The 19,192-nt window shown below is 40.1% G+C and overlaps 2 protein-coding genes and 1 long non-coding RNA gene across 6 annotated transcripts in view; all 3 read right to left on the bottom strand.

Moving 5' to 3' along the window:
• Window positions 1-964: 964 nt before the first annotated feature.
• Window positions 965-5,968, bottom strand: c1qtnf5 (C1q and TNF related 5). 3 transcript variants are annotated; one of them, XM_017718649.2, is made up of 4 exons: window positions 5,803-5,968; window positions 5,432-5,482; window positions 3,191-3,426; window positions 965-1,961 (listed from the first exon to the last, which is right to left on the bottom strand). In XM_017718649.2, the coding sequence occupies exons 3-4, from the start codon at window positions 3,414-3,416 to the stop codon at window positions 1,441-1,443; spliced, it is 747 nt and encodes a 248-aa protein (XP_017574138.1). In that variant the 5' UTR covers window positions 3,417-3,426; window positions 5,432-5,482; window positions 5,803-5,968; the 3' UTR covers window positions 965-1,440. The 3 variants fall into 3 exon arrangements, with proteins under 3 accessions (XP_017574138.1, XP_017574136.1, XP_017574137.1); XM_017718647.2 differs by lacking the exon at window positions 5,432-5,482 and having other exon boundaries at window positions 3,191-3,443; window positions 5,803-5,966; XM_017718648.2 differs by lacking the exon at window positions 5,432-5,482 and having other exon boundaries at window positions 5,803-5,966.
• A 1,602-nt stretch (window positions 5,969-7,570) lies between these two features.
• LOC108439983 lies at window positions 7,571-9,226 on the bottom strand. Its single transcript, XR_001858798.1, has 2 exons — window positions 9,063-9,226; window positions 7,571-7,805 (listed from the first exon to the last, which is right to left on the bottom strand). It is a non-coding gene; the product is annotated as an uncharacterized LOC108439983 (long non-coding RNA).
• A 2,656-nt stretch (window positions 9,227-11,882) lies between these two features.
• The window catches only part of kmt2a (lysine (K)-specific methyltransferase 2A), a 34,172-nt gene continuing 26,862 nt past the window's right edge, over window positions 11,883-19,192 (bottom strand). For both annotated transcript variants that reach the window (XM_017718652.2, XM_017718650.2), the window contains exons 27-35: window positions 19,099-19,158; window positions 18,925-19,007; window positions 18,657-18,815; window positions 17,649-17,723; window positions 17,337-17,511; window positions 17,072-17,179; window positions 16,894-16,977; window positions 16,650-16,779; window positions 11,883-16,522 (exon numbers count right to left, since the gene is read on the bottom strand). In XM_017718652.2, the coding sequence (XP_017574141.1) occupies window positions 16,247-16,522; window positions 16,650-16,779; window positions 16,894-16,977; window positions 17,072-17,179; window positions 17,337-17,511; window positions 17,649-17,723; window positions 18,657-18,815; window positions 18,925-19,007; window positions 19,099-19,158 (1,150 nt within the window). In that variant the 3' untranslated portion in view covers window positions 11,883-16,246. The remainder of the gene's footprint in view (window positions 16,523-16,649; window positions 16,780-16,893; window positions 16,978-17,071; window positions 17,180-17,336; window positions 17,512-17,648; window positions 17,724-18,656; window positions 18,816-18,924; window positions 19,008-19,098; window positions 19,159-19,192) is intronic.

Raw genomic sequence — 19,192 nt, 5'->3', positions numbered from 1 at the left:
GAAAAGAGTGAGCGGCTCAAGGGGAAGGGTGAGGCTCCCTCATTCCTCGCATTATTTCAGCAAAAAATAAAAAAATAAAAAATGTGTCAAGAAAAACATTCCGTATGTGCCCCTGCCAGTAACCAGACGAAAATTGGATTAGCTTGTCTCAGTGTAAACAGAAAAAGGCAAAGAAAGATAAAAAGAAAGAGAGAAAAAGACAAGGGCAGGGGAGGGGAGATTTGGGGTCACATAATAATAAAGAAACAGAAACAAAGATACAGACAATATGTGTGTGTGTGTGTGTGTGTGTGTGTGTGTGAGTGAGTGAGTGTGTGAGAGAGAGAGAGAGAGAGAGAGAGAGAGAGAGAGAGAGAGAGAGAGAGAGGGTGAGACAGAGAGAAAGCGAGAGAGGGAGAGAGAGAGAGAGAGAGGGAGAGGGTGAGACAGAGAGAGAGAGAGAGAGAGAGGGTGAGACAGAGAGAAAGAGAGAGAGGGAGAGAGAGAGAGAGAGGGAGAGACAGAGAGAAAGAGAGAGAGAGAGAGAGAGGGTGAGACAGAGAGAAAGAGAGAGGGTGAGACAGAGAGAAAGAGAGAGAGAGAGAGAGGGTGAGAGAGAGAGAGAGAGAGAGAGAGAGAGAGAGAGAGAGAGAGAGAGAGAGAGAGAGAGAGAGAGAGAGAGAGAGAGAGAGAGAGAGAGAGAGAGGGAGAAATAGAGGGCGAACCCGTATACCAGGTGTCCTGGCTGAGGAGTTTAAGTAGTAATGTTACAGATTGGAATCTGTAAATGTGCTTTAATAATGACCTTTTGAATATGGTGAAATCATTAGGCCAGGTTACGTCTGTGACTTGGCATAAATAGCTCTCCATTGCATAATCATGGTTTGGGCTCACAACAAGAGCAATGTGCAACTACCTTTAAAGTGGCAGCAGGTTCCTTAAATATATACATAAGATGAAATATTGAATTCCATAAGCCACAAACTAAAACCAGTAAAGACTAAGTTTATTTCTCACCAATAACACAATATGTTCAACAGAAGTATGGTCATACTTTTATTAATGTGATCATTCAAGGGTGCTCTGATATTGATGTTTCAAAGTTGTAAGTTGTAACAGAATAATGGACCCATATCTGTACCAAAATGTAAAAATCTTATATTCTTATATTCCTCCTCATCATTTTTTACTGTGAGGTAGGTAATGCAAAAGCTGCTGGTCTGTTATCCTTATTGACAGTGACAGAATGTCCTAATGCTGCTGAGCAAATAGCATCCAAGTGTAAAAGAGATTAAAAGCATTCCTGTAGGCCGAACACTGATCAACATGGGCCTTTGTCCGTAACTGTTAGACTGCAATACATCAGAAAAAGAGAAAATGTGGTGAGCATTTCTGCCCTCAATACGTTTTTGTTAGCTGGTGTGCATTAGCGCTGCGATAAGTTGCATGTATCTTGGCAATCTAGGCAAAAACAGCAGAGTTTTTCCAGTCTGAGTACACCAAGAAGCCAGTGAAGGTGCTGTCCGTCTTGGGGCTGGAGTAGAAGCCGGTGTACTCGCCAAGAGCCATTTGCACCCACACCTGATCCCCAGGAATGAGGTGTAGCAGGGTGCCGCCAGACAGTGAGGCTGGCTTGGACCAGTTTCCAAAAATCTGGAAGTAGGAAGCAACTGTGTGCCCATTCTTCATCAGGTCAAACTGCAGGCTGGAGCGGTACACGGTAGCATGGACAGCGAAGTAGTAAACGCCCGGCACCCTGCAAGTGAAGCGTCCTGTCTCAGCGTTGTAATCCCCCTGCTCATTCAGGACAATCTTGTCGAAACGCACAGCATCCCCTACTACTAAGGGCGTGGTGCGGGTCTCAGATATTTTGGCGCTAAATGCTGATTTGGGGGCTACAGCACACTCTCCGGGTGACCCCTTCTCACCCTTCTCTCCTGGATCACCTCTGTCCCCGGTCAAGCCCCTTATGCCTGGCTGACCTGCAAAATATTAGCACAACTAGGATGGATCACTCAAAACATATGTGATAATAAACAACACATTTTTTGTCTCATCGCTGTTTCAGCACATTTTGTGCCAGACCACAAGAACACAGCATACCTCTGACCCAGAGTCTGTAGTTAGAAACCCACTGCTTGTGTTAATATCCATGATTGTGTTAAAAAGTATCCCAAAATGTGAAGGGCCCATATTTTACATTTTTCATGTATTTTCTTTGTGGACCACATTTGTGTGGCTTTATAGGCATTTTGTCTGTGGACACCATAAATATTTTTGTGGCTTTACAGGCATTTTCTCTGTGGACCCCATTAACATTTGTGTGGCTTTGTATATCTAAAATGGTGGCTTTACAGGAGAAGAAAAATGATTTTAAATTTTACAGTAAGGTAATAAAATAAGTTTTTATTACAACAAATTTTGGGCCACTTCTGTCGGTCCATTCATCATGAAATATTTATACAATATAAGTATGTAAAAAAAATGTTGAAAAATAGCAAAAATGGAATTAGAAGACTTTGTTCAGACATCAACAAAATGTTTATGGCTTCTTTTCTAATTGTCTGTTTTGCCAATTTTGCATGTTAACTGGCATTTATGGACTGTATGGACTGTGAAATGCTGGATGTTCCAATGTTTGGAAACATTAACAATGTCTATCATGGCCTGTCACAGTCACGAAATATGAGCCGACAATTTTCTGCCACATAAATAATTGCAAATAACAATGTAATTGTCTTTTTCTGCATGAACAGCTATTAAAATACAAGACTAAAGCAGCCAATATGGCTGATTAGCTGTCTTGCTTCCTAACTGTTGATTCTGAGTAGCTCCAAACTGACGAGACACACAGCTCAAGCTCAGAAACAGCACCAGTCAGAAGCTTTTGTTGTTTTCGTAAGACTCATAATGTGTCCCAATAAAAGTGTTTTCTGCTTTCTTTTATGTATTTGCATAAACCTAACTGTTTCTCAATAATCAACTGATCTGATAAACACTTGCAGAAAACAACTGCGATCAGCTCACGTAAATGCAATCAGGCATGTATGTAATAGTTGTGACAGACCTAACGTCTCCATAGTTCATCAAATGTATTTAAAAAAGAAATGACATTTTCCATGATATGGACTACTTAAGACGTGAAAAGTGTGTAGAATCATTCAATGAATCAAAAACCTCCATGGCTTGCATGGTGCAAAAATGTGTATACCTGGCTCTCCTCTGTCTCCTCTTTCCCCTTTCTCTCCTGGTTGTGCATCTCGTCCATCTCTTCCGTCTCTGCCAGGCTGGCCTGGGCTGCCGTGCAACCCCGAGGAACCTGGGATACCTGGGCTGCCCGTACACAGACTGGGAATCTTGTTATCGTCGAGTGGATTCGAATAACGGACCAGCAAAACAAGCAAGAGGACAAGAGGCCAAGACTGGAGAGGGGTCATTGCTTTGAGTCTGTTGAGAGAGACCAACTGACAAAGCATAAGTTAAACTGCTTTTCCACGCTTATCTTATATTATGGTTGGGTAAAATGGACTTGAATGCTAGGTAGGTGTGAAATAACACTGTGCTGTGTGCTTCACAGGTGATGTGAAAAGCACAACACTGAGAAGTGAACTGCCAGTTCTGACTCATTAGAGTGAGCACAACGGGAAATTCGATAATTCCCTGTAATGACTAAAGCATGAGATTAGCTGTGAAAGTATAACCACAGAAAGCGCATAAAAAAATTAATAAAAGGAGCTCAGTGTATTTTAATGGTCCATTAGCTTCTGATTGATTCTCCAAAGGGTGAAGCCTCACATAAGCATCGAAAAATGAAGAAGCACACTACTTTTTGCCAGATGCAAGTGTTTCTCCATTGACTGCAGTCACTGTAAGGAAAATTACAGAGGCTGCAATGTCTACAGTGCAAACATAGCAGTTTTATTTACTGTCCAAAATGATCAGTGAACGTACTTTGTCTTTTTATATGTAGTGTTGATAACTGAAAAATGGAGGTAAATAAGTTCTTTGGGACTATTTTGCCTTATAACACCCTGCATGTACCTCTTCTCCATGAATGGATTTTAAAACATATCTTTTATGCCAAAATCATACTTCAAAATAATAAAACAATGTCTCAGGCAACAGGCTGCATATGCATTGCAACTCATAACTTTGGTTGAAGGTGCCTTTAGCGGCATTAACCTCTTCAGACATCTGGTTCGTATCACCACCCCTGTGAACAACACTGCTTCAGTAAGTTTCTCTAAAACAGAGCATTTCACAACAAACTACTCTGAATGCCTCCGTTTACACCTTAACCATTTAAGTATGCAGCAATTTTGGAAATTCAGCGGAATTCCCCTTTAACTCAAACTGTGAAGAGCATATGTTTGTAGTAGCCGTCCGCAGTCAGGCACTGAGAATGCATCGTCAGCGAAAGTAAGAAATGTTCAGTGATTGGTGGGTTTTCATGATGCTGCCTGAGGCCAGACGTTTCCGAGACTTTACGCCTGACCGTAAATCAGTGGGTTTCTCTGCTCATCTGCTACTTTTCAAACAGCTGGTTTAAGTAAGAGTTAAGAAACTGCTGATGACTCACTTTGACAGCACACAAACAGACCACCAAAGAATGCTGCAGAAGGCAGCCAGCACTGTACAGGCACAAATATCTTTTAATTTAAGAGCGAGACAGACAGAACATCTGTCTCTAGGTCTCAGGCTCCAACAAAAGCTACTGTTACCTCTAGGGCTGGTGTTTGTTTGTCTTGGGTTGAGCTCTTTCTTAAGCCATGTCAAAACAGAGCAGGAAGAGCACGCAAACACCATCGTTCCGGAGCCTTTCTGCAAACAAACCTCATACCTGCATATCTCAGTTTCGTCTGTTTCATCTTTTAATATCTGGCTACACTTTAACCACATGAAGCCAGATTTCGGTTCCTGCATTAGCTGCCTGCACTGACTGCTAGGTTTGCTTCAGAAGATCTGCAAGAGCTAATAAAGGGGTATGGAGGACCACTCAGGCGGGCTCTTCTTTTTTTTCACAATGTGAATAAGCACAATGAATCTTAGAAAAAAGCTGTACAAACTTTTGTGCAAACAACTCCAAAGGTAAAGAAATGTTACATCTCCTGTGGAGCAGCTGACAGCCAGGATTAAATAACACATTCATAGTGAGTTCAGTTACTGCATCCACCTGTTGCCCTGTCAAATCATTAAAGTCAGGCTTCTGATGTCACTGGACATTTGACTTCTATACTAAAAGCAAATGTAGTATCACGGTGCTTCATACCATTGCTAACTGCATAAACACATTTATCAATGCAAAACTCTTCAAATGTTAAACAAATCAAATCATTAACTTGATAATGTGAACACAGCCTCTTCCGACATTCTGTTGGAAAGATTAACAGTCAGACAAAGGTCACGCAAACATATTATAACCTTAAAACAATCAACAAGTTATGTACATCACCTGTATGATTTATGTATGCTATTAGGTATTCCCTTGTGCAGTTTGATCTGCCTATAGGTAGAACACAACAACAATGCAGTGTTAAATAAAGAACTGGAAAAAGAAAATACTGAAATCTAAAGTACTTTTAACTGTTTATCGTACTGCGGTACTGAAAAAGCACTGAACTTTCTATGCACTGTTTTGAGCCTTCATGCAATTCCCCTTATTCCACATTTCCAGTCATCCTAAAATGGTGCCTGCTACAGTAGGTTGACCCAACACCTGGTCCAGAATGTTTCTAAGAAAAACAGCAAGGGCATATAGAACTGACCTCCTCCCACCTGAGCTACTATCAAAAACAACAATCAGCATAAGTTGGCTAAACTTACCATTTAGTTATTCACAGGAGCTTCACAGGAGTGACAGTGTCTGAGCAGGGAAAAGTGAAAACAACAGACTCTTTTCCGTCCCAGAGCAGGGAGTCTGGGAAAAAGTGAGCACTCTGAGGCTTGAGAGGAAATGGCAAAAGAAAGCCAATTAGAGAGAGACAGGGAGAGAGAGAGCGAGAGAGAGAAAGCGTGAGAGAGAGAGAAAGAGGGTGGGTGGGAGTCAGGGAGGGAAAGAGCAAGAGAGAGAGGGAGCGTCCAAGGGCCGGAGACAAAATGTTTGAAGCGAATCCAAGGGAATGGGGGGAAAAAAGAACAATGAACTTTCTAAACATTGCACAATAAAGTAGATGTGGATCAGAACAGTCTGGTGAGCTCCAAATATGTGAGTAATTAGTCTGAGGTCAACAGTGATGGGCTGCTGGCTCCATTTTCATTAAGGAGGGGATTTCACTAGAAATAAAACCACATATGAATCAGAAAATCTGTGGTCAGTCAGGAAATATAACCTCTCTACCTTTTCAATGACAAACCAACATCTAGCTTAAACAGAATGCATATCTGCAATAAAAACACTGCTATGGTTTGAACAAAATTCATTTTTCATCTGCTGTCAATCGTAATGTGAAGATTTCAGACTTTTTCCTTTGATGTTTCAGTGGTTACTGGTTGTCTGGAAAATATATTTTAAAAACAAAACAAAAATGTTTGCTGGAAATGAGGCGATTATGATTTATAATGATATGACTTACTATGATTTATAAATTATTGGTTAAACATGGTGAATACAAAAGGGTCAGTGAAACCAGCATCCCTGAGGGGAACCTGGAACAAATTCAAAGTGCAACGTGTGCAAAAGTCTTTTAAGTCAACCTCAGCATGCTGTTGTTAAAGAGAAGAAAGCCTTAGCCGGCTGGCTTACAGCCATGCTCAAAAGGAGCCTCTGAGTTTTAGCTTCCACTATTCGGGAGCACTACTGTACCACAAGACTCCACAAGAAAAGTTAATTTCATGGAAAATGAAAACAGATTCAGAGCTTCGAACATAAACACATGACTAGAAAATACAAGCAGTGAATAAAACAGCACAATACTAACAGACTGGCCTTCTCCCATAATGTGCACTGGCAGCAGAAAAGGTGGGGTCTTGCAACCTTACAGGCAGGTCTATCTTACAATGAGCCTCATGTCCATTAAAATAAGAAATCATATGTGTTCTTGCTAAAAATGAAACTTTCCATTAAAGCATCTTACCTTTGAAAACTAGTTTTCTTTCGGAAGGATGAAGGAGTACCAAGTGGTAGAGATACTATGGCATCTTGGAAGTTTGCTGGTGATACCAATCCACAGCTCTGGGATCGTTCAGGATAATACAGGCTTAGCACGATGCCACAGAGGTATAAAAATGGAATAAACACCTTCTGGAAAAGTAAACACACATGCATGAGATGCAACAGCCAGCTATACGGTCACTCAGTTTGAAAGGGAACAGTCATTCCACAGATTTAATTCACACTGCAAACAAAGGTCAAACGCTCTACTCACATTAAACTCAAACTACAGCTGTTATCACGTGGCAAATTAAATGTATAAACTGAGTAATGTGGACGAAATGTGCAGACACAAGAAGCTTTTATTTCATGTTTGAAAAATGTTGGACCTGTCTACTGAGGAAAAAGTTACTTGTTCAGTCTTTAACACATAGTAATGGTTAGACATGAGTCTCATGTCCATGATATGGACATAACAGATGGATAATACGAGATATTTGGACAGTTTGATGCACAATTTTATTTTTTGGTGGCACAAGCAGACATGATGACGAAGATCATTTGACAGCTCCAGAACTTTGCAGTATCTGAATGAAACCCCTGCTCCCACGTTGGGGTAGGATGTGGTGGGTAGGGGTGTACACACTGTGCAGCTTCCATTAGCCAATCACAGCAAACCATGCAGTCACAATCAGTAAAAAGGTTGTGGCTCATGGGTATCACTTTGTTTTGAGAACTAGTGGGAACAAGAACACAAAAAGACAGCAAAAAAAACAGAGGATTAGGTCAGGCCACAATGGCATGGAGAATATCTGCATCTGAATATTGCGGTGTTTCTAGCTTCAGTCCTGGAAACCCCTTACATTTCAGTTTTGTATACATATCATTTAGCCAATTTTCATTTTATTAGTTATCTAATCACCAATCCCTTCCTGAGCTGAAGTACATGTTAAAGCAAGGAGCCTATCTCAGCGGTCATCGGGCGGAAGGCAGGACATGCCCTGGACAGGTCGCCTGTCCATCGCAGGGCAGACAGACAGACGGACATACTCAATTACTCTCACCCAGGGGCAATGTAGCATGTCCAATTGGCCTGACTGCATGTCTTTGGACTGTGGGAGAAACCCACACAGACACGGGGAAACATGCAAACTCCACACAGAGAGAGGACCTGGTCGGGGAATCGAACCCAGGCCCTCCTCGCTGTGAAATGCAGCCACTGTGCCGCCCCCCGAAGCACCACCGCCAGGTATTTTATGTCCCTTGTGGGACCGAACAAGACGCTTTACTTGACATTAAACACTATATTGTTTGAAACCACAGCTCATAAATCTATGACAAAGGCAAAGATTACACAGCAAACACTGAAGGCTACGAAAAGCAGTAAGCGCTGATCTGGGATCAGGATTCATCACACTCAGGCTGCCTTCAAGTCGGGTCGGAAATATCGTATTTACGAGATGGATGCACATGAACGGCACCACAACGCCGTATTTACTATTGGGAAACTCGGGAGTTGGGGTGTAAATAGGAACCTCCGAGGAGGACCTGAAGGCAACATCAATACCGGTAGTTAACGCTAGCACACTCAGTCTGGGGAGGTTAGCCAAGTTAACTAGCCTAACTAGCTAACCTAGCTAACGTTACCGAGCACAGATATGAAGGAACGTAACCCAATAGCTGTCCACACTTTCAGTTTACTGGTTATAACACCACTGCTTCCCCCGTAAGACAGAGTGGGGCACGACCTAACGCAGGACAAAATGTAGTTAGCTAACAAGGACCTATGTAACGTTGGTTAACAGGTTCCTGTAGAGTGTCACGAACGACAGGTGCTCGAAACAAAGCAACAATGAACAAATAATTGGGTTACGTTGTGCCGTGCTCCACTATTAAAGATAACTAACGTTACCAGCGTTTACCTAAGTTTCTTATTAGAGAACTGTGCTAGGAAAGCTTGTTAGCATTAGCTAAGTTGGCCTGGTTGACTTACCAGAGTTACGGTTACGGATCCGTTAAATCCGCGAGTGACCGTTAAAATTTGAATTTTTAAACGTGATTGATTGTGCGCGCGGGATCCTGCAGCTGCTATTGTTATGGTGTCAGGCTTGTTACTGTAGAGGAAAAAAGGGTTCTTTAGTTAAGAAAATGGTAATATAGAACCATGAACACTCAAAGAACCCTTTGCATGATTAAAGGCTTGGCAGGATTGATGGAGAGTGTGTGTTTATATGGTTCTACACTCTTACAAATGATGTTTTTAAGAGTTCTTTAGTTAAGAAAATGGTAATATAGAACCATGAACACTCAAAGAACCCTTTGCATGATTAAAAGTTCTTCAGAATGATGGAGAGTGTGTTTTATATGCTTCCTCACTCTCCCTCTTCAAGGAATCATTGGTAAATGGTAGTGGTTGGTTAGTGTAGTGGTTAACACCTCTGCCTTCTACGCTGTAGACTAGGGTTCAGTCCCCCACCAGGGTAAGCACCGTACACTATACCAATAAGAGTCCTTGGGCAAGACTCCTAACACCACCTTGGCCTACCTGTGTAAAATGATTAAATTGTAAGACGCTCTGGCTAAGAGCGCCAGCCAAATGCCATAAATGTAAACAAAATGGTTATATAGAAGAATATAAGATGTGATTTATATGATTCTACACTCTTAAAAATGACAGTTCTTCGAATATTCTTAAGTAAAGAAAATGGTAATATAGAACCATAAACACTCAAGGATCCTTTGCATCATTAAAGGGTTCTTTGTTGTGATGGAGAGTGTTTTATATGGTTCTCCACTCTTAAAATTGATTGTTCTTCAATGGTTCTTTAGTAAAGAAAATGGTAATATAAAACCATGAACACTCAAAGATCCTTTACATGATTAAAGGCTTGGCAGGATTGATGGAGAGTGTGTGTTTATATGGTTCTACACTCTTACAAATGATGTTTTTAAGAGTTCTTTAGTAAAGAAAATGGTAATATAGAACCACGAACAATCGAAGAACCTTTGCATGATTAAAGTATTCTTTAGATTGATAGTTTGTTTTGTATGGTTCTACACTCTTAAAATGAAAAATAGGAAAGGGCTCTATATAGCACCAAAAAGGGTTCTTTTATTGTTATAGGCTTGACATCATAACAATAGAAGAAACCTTTTGAGTGCTATATAGAACCCTTTTCAAAAAGGTTCTATGTAGAACCACCTACAGCACATACTCTATCAAATTCAAGAACCATTTCACAGTGCAAATTGCTCTTTGTGTTCATAGATCTATATAGAACTATTTGTACCAAAGAACCTTTAAAGAACCATATACGACACATTGTCCATCGAGCTGAAGAACCATTGAAGTGGTTCTATATAAAACCACTGCCTTCACTAAAGAACCCTTGAGGAACCATCATTTAAAAGTGTATATTTTATCTCCAGCCGCTTTACTGACTGTACAGACTGTGTCTCTAGGTGCGTCCATGTCAATGGAATCCCATCTGTGTGGGTTCTTTATAAAGCAGTCACCAAATTACCAAATGGCTGAGGTAAGTTTAAAGAGTCCATATCCTGCTTTTCCTTGACATTCCTTATGTTGAAGTAAATACATACCATTAAGTCTCCAGTCCATATAAACTGTACATGGAAACATAATCTGTTCTATAGTCAATGCTGTCATGTCACAAAACCAGCACATCTGAATATGTCTGCATGTTCACTGTACAGTAGTTTAGCTTCGGCCTTTCATGCTCAAGTTTTAAGTGTTTTAGCTTGGACTGCTTTTTGAAAGAGGTGCAATACAAGGCAGCCAATCAGAGCAGAGATTATTTGCATACATCAGTCTTAAAGCCAACATAACCAAAACAGTGTGATTAATTCAAAAGGATAAACAGAGCTGGCTGTTGAAATGGCTGTTTTTTGGTATATAAACCTGCACAAACATATGTGAACCTTAGAAGTATAAATGAAATTCATGAATAGGAAATGGGCTCTTTAAAAATGCTCAGATTAGACAAACTTTCTAACTAAATCCTATCTTGTTATCTGTGGAGCCACATTTGGTTGCTCAAACCCTCCTATCTTTATAGAATGCAGAGCATGAAAGTACACACTGCAAATCTTGTGTGTACACCAAGCAAGACCAGGCCTCTAATCTTAATATTCCTATACATTTATAAGATGCCAGAAATGTTTTATAATCAACTGAATGTTTTGAGAAGTATTCCAGGGATATTATTTTGGTCCAGTGCAGTGAATAGACAATACTAATGAGCCCTTTAAAATGTTGCAATTACAGTAACTGTGCATTGTAAAGTCTCCCCTAATTTAATCTAATCACAGTTATAAAAAAGCAGTGTAATCCACAGGGGTCAGCTAACAGGGACGTGGAAGAGGGCCTCTAACCGGGCCTGGTGTGGCAGCCCCTCATTTCCACACCTGGGTCTCTTTACCCTGACTGTTTTCCTTACTGCTGTGGTTTTTATGAGGCATGCCTACCTGTGAGGGGTAGCAATGCAACAGCCCCCTGCTTGTAAAACAGCATTAAGGGTCAGTACTCCAACAAAGGTGCCAGGGACATCCTGTTGTGTCAGAAGCTCTAAAAGGTCTGGGAATATGTATTACACCATTCACTTGCTGTTGGCAGACAAAGAAAAACTCTCTTTTGATTGGCAGGATAATGAAAGAATGTTTTTGTTTATAAACGTGTCTTGCAACTAGTCTTAAAACAATATTAACTTGCAAAGTTCTAAACACATTTGGAGAATATCTTGGACACCTGGAAACGCAAAAGGCATGAATCACCCAATAACAGTAAGCCAAACAATACTGCTTGAAGCCTTGCTGAGTAAACGAGACATGTTTATTATTTAAACTATCACTTAAATAAAAAAAGTGCATAGAAAATAAACATGATTAGAAATTTTCCTTTTTACAGTTATGTACATTTTTTTTTCTCATTATACATTCATCCTTAAGTAGTTTGTGGTTTACTATTGTCACTGAATGGTCATTCCTTCATTTCTGTGATATGGGAGAACACTGATTGGGCAATTGGATAAAGTAAAATAGTCAGCATTAATAAACATGGGTCACTCAGAGAGCTAAGGAGAAAGAGGAAGCGTTCATAAGTCAAAAGGGAAACACAAGGCCTCAGAAGGAGGGAGGGGGGCTCAACCTCTCTCCCATCAGCTCAATATCTGACCACACAAAGCACAGCCCATCTCTACTACTGATAATACAGTTCGGTACAGAGGGTCCTAGCATACAATTCTAGACAGAGGCACACTGCCATCTTTTTCTCAGGGGAGTTCACGTGACCCTTTTACCTGCATACACAGATAGATGTTTCAAAAAGTTGCACAAAATAAATAAATAAACTGCGTACTATTATTGTTACTCATTACAGAACATCACATTAAAATTCAACTTAAGTTCAGACAGGAGAAAGAGGTATGGGAAAACACAAGTGGGTAAATGAAAGGTCAATTTCTGTTCTCCTGATGTCCACAAACTCCGTTAAAAATGTACAAAGAGTAAAATAAAAACTACAGCATTGAAACAAACAAATGGCTAACCTCAAAAAGTTTACAACCACATTTTACAATTCATTATATAAATATCATCACCTCCCACCTGCCCAACCAACCAACACCCCCCTCCCTCCCGAAAAAAAAAGAAACCACAAAATAAAAGTCCCAAAAGAATAAATCTTAACTGCAATGCTCCACGGAAAGAGCACACAGGCACAGGAAAACTGGTACATAATGTCAATATTTAAAATGTTGTTGCACATTACTCTAAACTGTATCTGTAACACAAAACCATTATAGATTACATTGAACATTGCTATTAACCATTATGAAACTGTTGTTTGCTACTGTAACTAAGTTTGTCTGTCCATTCCGTATATTGTGTAGATATTGTAGATACTGAAGTACAAGTTACTATCCATACATATGTTTAGGTATATATATTCATCATGTATGTAAGAAGTATACATATATATACTGAGCATAACAGGATATGGTGTGATACCACTGGTGTGGTGTGGAAGAGTAAAGTCCAGGAAACAACAGAACCCGTCTGCTTCTGAAACACCGACACTACATTTCACCGGTTTGTGGAGAATCTGAAGTTGCGCTGACGTGAACATGTGGAGGAAAGTCTTTAACAAAGCCCTTAGGTTTAGTAACTGAATTACTAAAATCTTATTTTGTCAGACTGATAGAATGCAAGGTTTTTTTTGTACAAAGATTGCCATTGCTGTACAATCCTCGCCCACTGAAATTAAACATAAAGCTGTCCTGTAACGTCCCAGCCTTTCACGTTGGAACTATCAAAAAAAAAAAAAAGACAACATATGATAAAAATCAATTATAAATTCAAAAATACATTCAACGAAGGCCTAGCTGCAGAGTTCAGCCCGACCCTGTGCCGCACCCAGAGAGCCGGACTGAGAGGTACTCTATCCCTGAATCGATGGCAAGACCCACACTACCGAGGAGCCTGGCAAGAAGCTCCCAGCAAGAAGCTGCGGCAATTCCGTCAAACCCATTAATGTACAAAATGATATCTGGAAAAAAAAAATAGTAGCCAGTTGGTAATGATGTTAAGCAAAACAGAGATTTCTCTCTGTATGGTCAGTGCCTTTGTCACAGGTGACATGCTGAGTCTGATAGGGGTCAGGCCTTTGGGAGTCTGCAACTGCCTTAAAAAGATATTAGAGTTAATATTATGAGGCAATAAGACAATGCTACAAAGAGAAACTGGCCTTTTAGTGGCTCATTCTGAAAACAAGAGCCAGAGGTGCACAAAGCAGCAAATCAAGAGAGCTTTGTCTGGAGGTATATACGCATCCCTAACCTTCCTGGAACGCAGATATGCTCGATATCCCTTTAATACAGCTTTTGAAATCGCTTTATTAAGAGACCAATTCAAATCAAACACAACAGGGGCAGAAGTCTAACCAATATTAAGACCTTCAGAATTGACATGTATTAAAACTCTTGCGTTATTCTCCAGAGTAGCTATGCCTCCATCCTAAAAAGGCCACAGAACTGGCAATGCTCCCAAAGCAAGTGTCTTATGGTCTGTATCAGTGATGACACAATGAATAAAACTATGAATAAAAGAAGAAAATAATGGAAAAAGAAGGCACCACACCTCTGTTATAAAGAACTACAGGACAGCGAACCATGGGAGCCATACATGTAACTACTATGAAGTGTTGCTGCCATATATATATTCAATAGGAAATCAATTGAAATTTTGCCCTAAGGGATAATTCGGAGGACTCAAACTGTCGAAAGGAAACGGTACAAATGAGCACATCATGTGCTTTGAATGGCTAGCTGGAACGTCCGTGCAGTGCCAAGGCAACATGTGTCAAGCTGGGAAGAAGACTGATGTTCAGTGCACAAGATAGGGAGAATGAGGGCCTTCCTCCATTCCTCCAGATATAGTGCTTTAGAAGAAAGTTTTCAAGGGCTAGCCTCCGTGGCAAATTCCTTGGGTTAAACTAATATCTATGAAAATATTTTTACAATAATAAAATAGATGGAGTAAACTTTGGGACTTTCCAGTTGCTTAAATGTAAAATTATTTCAGGCATCTTTTTATATTCCTTTTTCTCCCCTTGAGACAGTTGCACTTTACTACCAAAGAGGGGCTTTCTGGGGGAAGGTGGGGTGTTCCTATGTGTGATATTAAGGCTGGCAATGGGGGAGACATGCCATTTCAGCAGATGAGCATTCATGACTACGTTTTACAGCTTACTCTGACTATATACACAGTCATCTGAAATGACCATGACTGACATGGATTGGCAATGAGAGCTACTGGTGGACTGCACTCTATGGGAACAGCTACTGCTTCAGTCTTTGGAATAATAAAATAAAGAGAATGTTGGTAAGAGGAAGAAATAAGGCCTACGAAAAAAGGAAAAAAAGAAAAGGCAGCACTATAAAAATGATGACCAAACATTAGTGTTGTAAACCACTATCTCCTACAAAATGTTGGTAAAATAAATACAATGCTTTATTAAAAATATAAATACCATCATTAAGTGCTATTCACTAGTGAGTGCTTTTCAGTTTTTTTTGTATAGAAAAATATACATATTATTTACATATCAAAGGAAATAATGACATTTACCTGTCTACAACAAAAAGAGACAGGAAAAATATTTTAAAAATGACTTCCATAACAACAATAACAAATTCCAAACCATTTGGATGCCCTTGAGTTTAGTAAATCCGACCAACTCTCAACAGTCCTTAGAGCATGCACATAGTAAGTTTCCTTGATTTCACTACCGTCAGTCTAAGTCACTATAAAAATGGATAAAAATATTAAGCCATCCCACCCACCCCTCAAATTTCTCGAGTCCCTTGGCTGTCAGTCCACCAGGATCTCAACCCAGCCAGCCCCCACTGATCACTGCCCCAGGGGTTATTATTACTTCTTAAAAACACAGTTTAGGTATACTACATTTACAGTCCTGCTCATCATTGATCCAAACCAAAACCTCTGAAAAAGCTGTACCAGAAGGTCCATCAACAGGACCATTGCTCCCTCTAGTGTTTCCTCTTTATCATTCTAGGGGCTCAAAAGTAATATTTACAGTGTCTAAAATACATAGACATCCCTCACATAACTAGAGGGACAAGGCTTCAATGTACATTCAGAAAGGGAGATGAGACTGTGCAGGTCAGGCTAAGAAAAGAATTATGGATCACTTGCAATTCATCTATCAGAAAAGACAGTGTATCGTTCCCTTAGAAATTGCACTTTGGTGTCAAATGAAACAATGTGGCAATTCCATCACACTTTTCTTCTCACATTCCATAAGCATGGGCAGGCAAGACTCAATATTACAAACGAATAGTTCATAATAATCATTAGGAAGATAGAACAATGCAAAATTTGAGCGCAAGCAGGGGCACTTATCTATTTCTCACTGGTCATTTGGGGGGGATATCCACTGAAGGCAGACCTTTTCTTCATTGTGACTTTGCTCTTGACACCTTTCCTGAATCAACTTAAGAGGCACAGTGCCATTATCCCTCTGAAAACCTGAGCCTGTTTCAATAAATAACCATATCAGTTAAAATACACATACTGTCAACATTAGACAAAAGATTCATTTGGGAGGAGAGGGTTCAGGCAAAAATAATAATAGGAGAGCTGTTAATTGAGGAACTTTCGACACTTTTTGGCCCCACAGTTGCAAGGCAGCTTATTGCCTGGTTCCTCAATGGGGAACTTGTAATCATATGTGAGTTCCTCGCCCCTGTAGATTTTCCGCATAGCAAAGATGACGATGTGCTTCTGGCCGTCAATATTGACCACACGGGAGTAGCAGTTAGGCTCGCAGGAGTGGTTGATAAACCGTGCCGCATTGCCATGCATGGTGGCGTCTACCACCTCATAGTCATCAATACGAAACATGTAGCAGCCAATGCCCTGTTAAGTAAAAGTAATTTCTATTAAGAACTTGCTGTCAATTAAAGCAGGAAATGTTATATTTATAGTATGCATATAGTATAAAAAATATATGTGTAGCAATGTTTGAGAGTATAATTTTCTTTACCTTGCCATCATAGTATTTCTCCCGTTTGTCAGTGAGGACAGAGCGAATGACATTACCAGAGTACTCGATCACCATCTCACCAGCATCAATGTTCCTTTTACAGAACAGACCTCGGCCATGTATGGCTGACCTGTGAACAATGATAAAGCTCATGAAAATACAGCAAGTATGTGCATGAAATATGTACATATGCGCTTTATTTGGTTTACAGAGCCAGAATTTTAGAGGCAACAGAAGTTCGTACCTGTAGACGCCTACAGACTCTCTGGATGATTTCCTCAAGTTTTTCAACCTCACAGCCAGTGGTAAGTCCATGCTGGTCGCTCGTCTGTAATGGTAAGAAGGGAAATGTTGAGGACTGCAAAATAATAAAAAGTAAGGCTAAATCTAAAATGTCAAGGCAAATGAGCTCAAAGTCACACCGAGCAGATTTGAGCTGCAGCTCTTCTTCATCCTCCTCTTGAGGGTTGTATTCAGGAGGCTGCCGATGTTTGGATGCCAGGAAGTTGAACATGTCTAACACTGACCTCCTTCATTAATTAATCAAAAACATTAAATAAAAAGGTTTGAAAAATATTCAACAGCATGAACAAACTTTGCTTGAAAAATGCATTTTGAACAAATAATCCATCATGACATTAATACACACTGCACATAAAAACAGACCACGAAGCTAGAACTGCATACCTGTGGTGGAACTCCGCACGTGCAGATCCGTGAGGATTAATAGGAGGCTCATCAACCTCCTCTGGCTTGTGGAAACGGAACTTGTAGTTTCTGCAGTACCTGGCACCATATAGCTGCTCCAAAAGAAAAACTACGGCATCATGGACAACACCCAGCATCCGTAGCCCATTAACTCCTGGCAGAACAATGACGCAGGACAGAAAAACAGAGAATATTTTGTATACACATATTTTGTATACACACACACACACACACACACACTACAGACTAAAATGTTTTTCAAACAGTCATGCTGTGTTCATGTGTCCTTACCATCAAATGACAGCTCTTTCAATTTAGCATTAGAGCGTGCCTCTTGGACTTTATCTGTCAGCGATTTCCAGGCCTCTGTAATCAAATACAGAAATGAACTGTTCTTAACAGGTTAAATCTGATTCTAGATTCATTAATACAACTGTTCAAAATGGGCAGAACAGTGGGTCCTTGACCACTTGCCCATTCAATGTTAGGCTAAGTGATCTTCATATGTAGTGCTGTACCTATATAATTTACACAAAAGTTAAACACTTCACACTACTGTGCATGACAGGGATGTATGATTAACTGGCAAACAACTGTTTGACCAATACTGAAAAGTGGCATTTGGGACCATTTCAAGAAGATGCAGAACTACAATAGTAGACAATAACAATAGACAACTATTTTGTTCATGTTCTACAGGCAAAAAGGTGATGCATGGCAGTATGAGGAAGTCATACATCTGTGTGCATAATTATAGAGAAGGACAATGTGGATAGCAGCAGTTTTTAAGAGCTACTGATGTACAGTGAACCAAGACTACTCCAGGTCATGCCATTTATGTTCATTTGAACTTATTCTGTAAGGGGTGGTAAATATAATTATGTTAGGACCTTTAAATTTACACTAGCTTATCCTTATCTATTCCAATCAATCAAGTAACTTTTTGGTTTTCGGTCAAATAATCAAGAACATATACTTGTCAGCCCCTCGATTTTCTTACACAGGATGTTTCCTACAGTTTTGGACCATTTACTTTATATACATGCTCGTGCCTGGCCCCACCTATCAGTACCATGTGCAACAATCCATACAAGGAATACTTTTTAAATTCTTGGCACATTATTAAAGAATTCAGCTGATGGGTGTGCTCATATGTGCGTGTATGTCAAGTACTTTACAATGCCTTTGAACCTTGCCAAAATCTGTATCCTTAGACTGCACCCATACTTTCAACTGTTACAAACATCACATACTTAAATTCTTATCCAAGGCTTTATTACTAACCAAAATGAACCCTACCTTCAATGCTTTCACAGCAGATCTTAAAGCCATCATCACTGCAAATTTCAAACAGGAGTCCTTTTTTAGGCTTGTAGTCTGAAGAAGAGTTTTGCCCACCATCCTTCTGATCAGGATTGGCCTCTAGCAGCACACTGGATCCTTTTCCATTACTCTGGCCTGAAAGAGACAGTGTACATTCAATGAAACTATACACTAAGATAAAAAAAAGTATCTAAACATTTGGCTTAGATGTATTTGCTGTCTATTCAAAAACTGCTACACCCACCTGCAGTCTTGGGTTTTTCATCATGGGGTTCTAAGGCCTTCTGTCTAAGAGCAGGAGAGTCACATGTTCTTGTAACAGAGTCACTGCAGGCAATATAAATGTTGTTTAGTGCAGATAACCAGTAATCCATATGGGAACATAAATGTGTTTGTCACACCACCATAAATATGGTACCTCTTTCTTGAACCCTTTTCATTAGGCTTTCCTGTATCCATCGGTTCAGGCTGTCTTGACCTATGGATACGCAGAATACTACAGCTTAATCTGA

Source organism: Pygocentrus nattereri, chromosome 17, assembly GCF_015220715.1.
Source record: "Pygocentrus nattereri isolate fPygNat1 chromosome 17, fPygNat1.pri, whole genome shotgun sequence".
NCBI lineage: Eukaryota > Metazoa > Chordata > Actinopteri > Characiformes > Serrasalmidae > Pygocentrus > Pygocentrus nattereri.
The sequence above is the reverse complement of the archived record's forward strand: the minus strand, read 5'-3'. Positions and strand labels throughout refer to the sequence as shown.

Excerpts from the sequence above, each read along its gene's own strand:
- c1qtnf5 (XM_017718647.2), bottom strand. Across the intron at positions 1,962-3,190 it reads AGGAGACAGAGGAGAGCCAG|GTCAGCCAGGCATAAGGGGC; the intron begins GTATACACATTT and ends AATATTTTGCAG.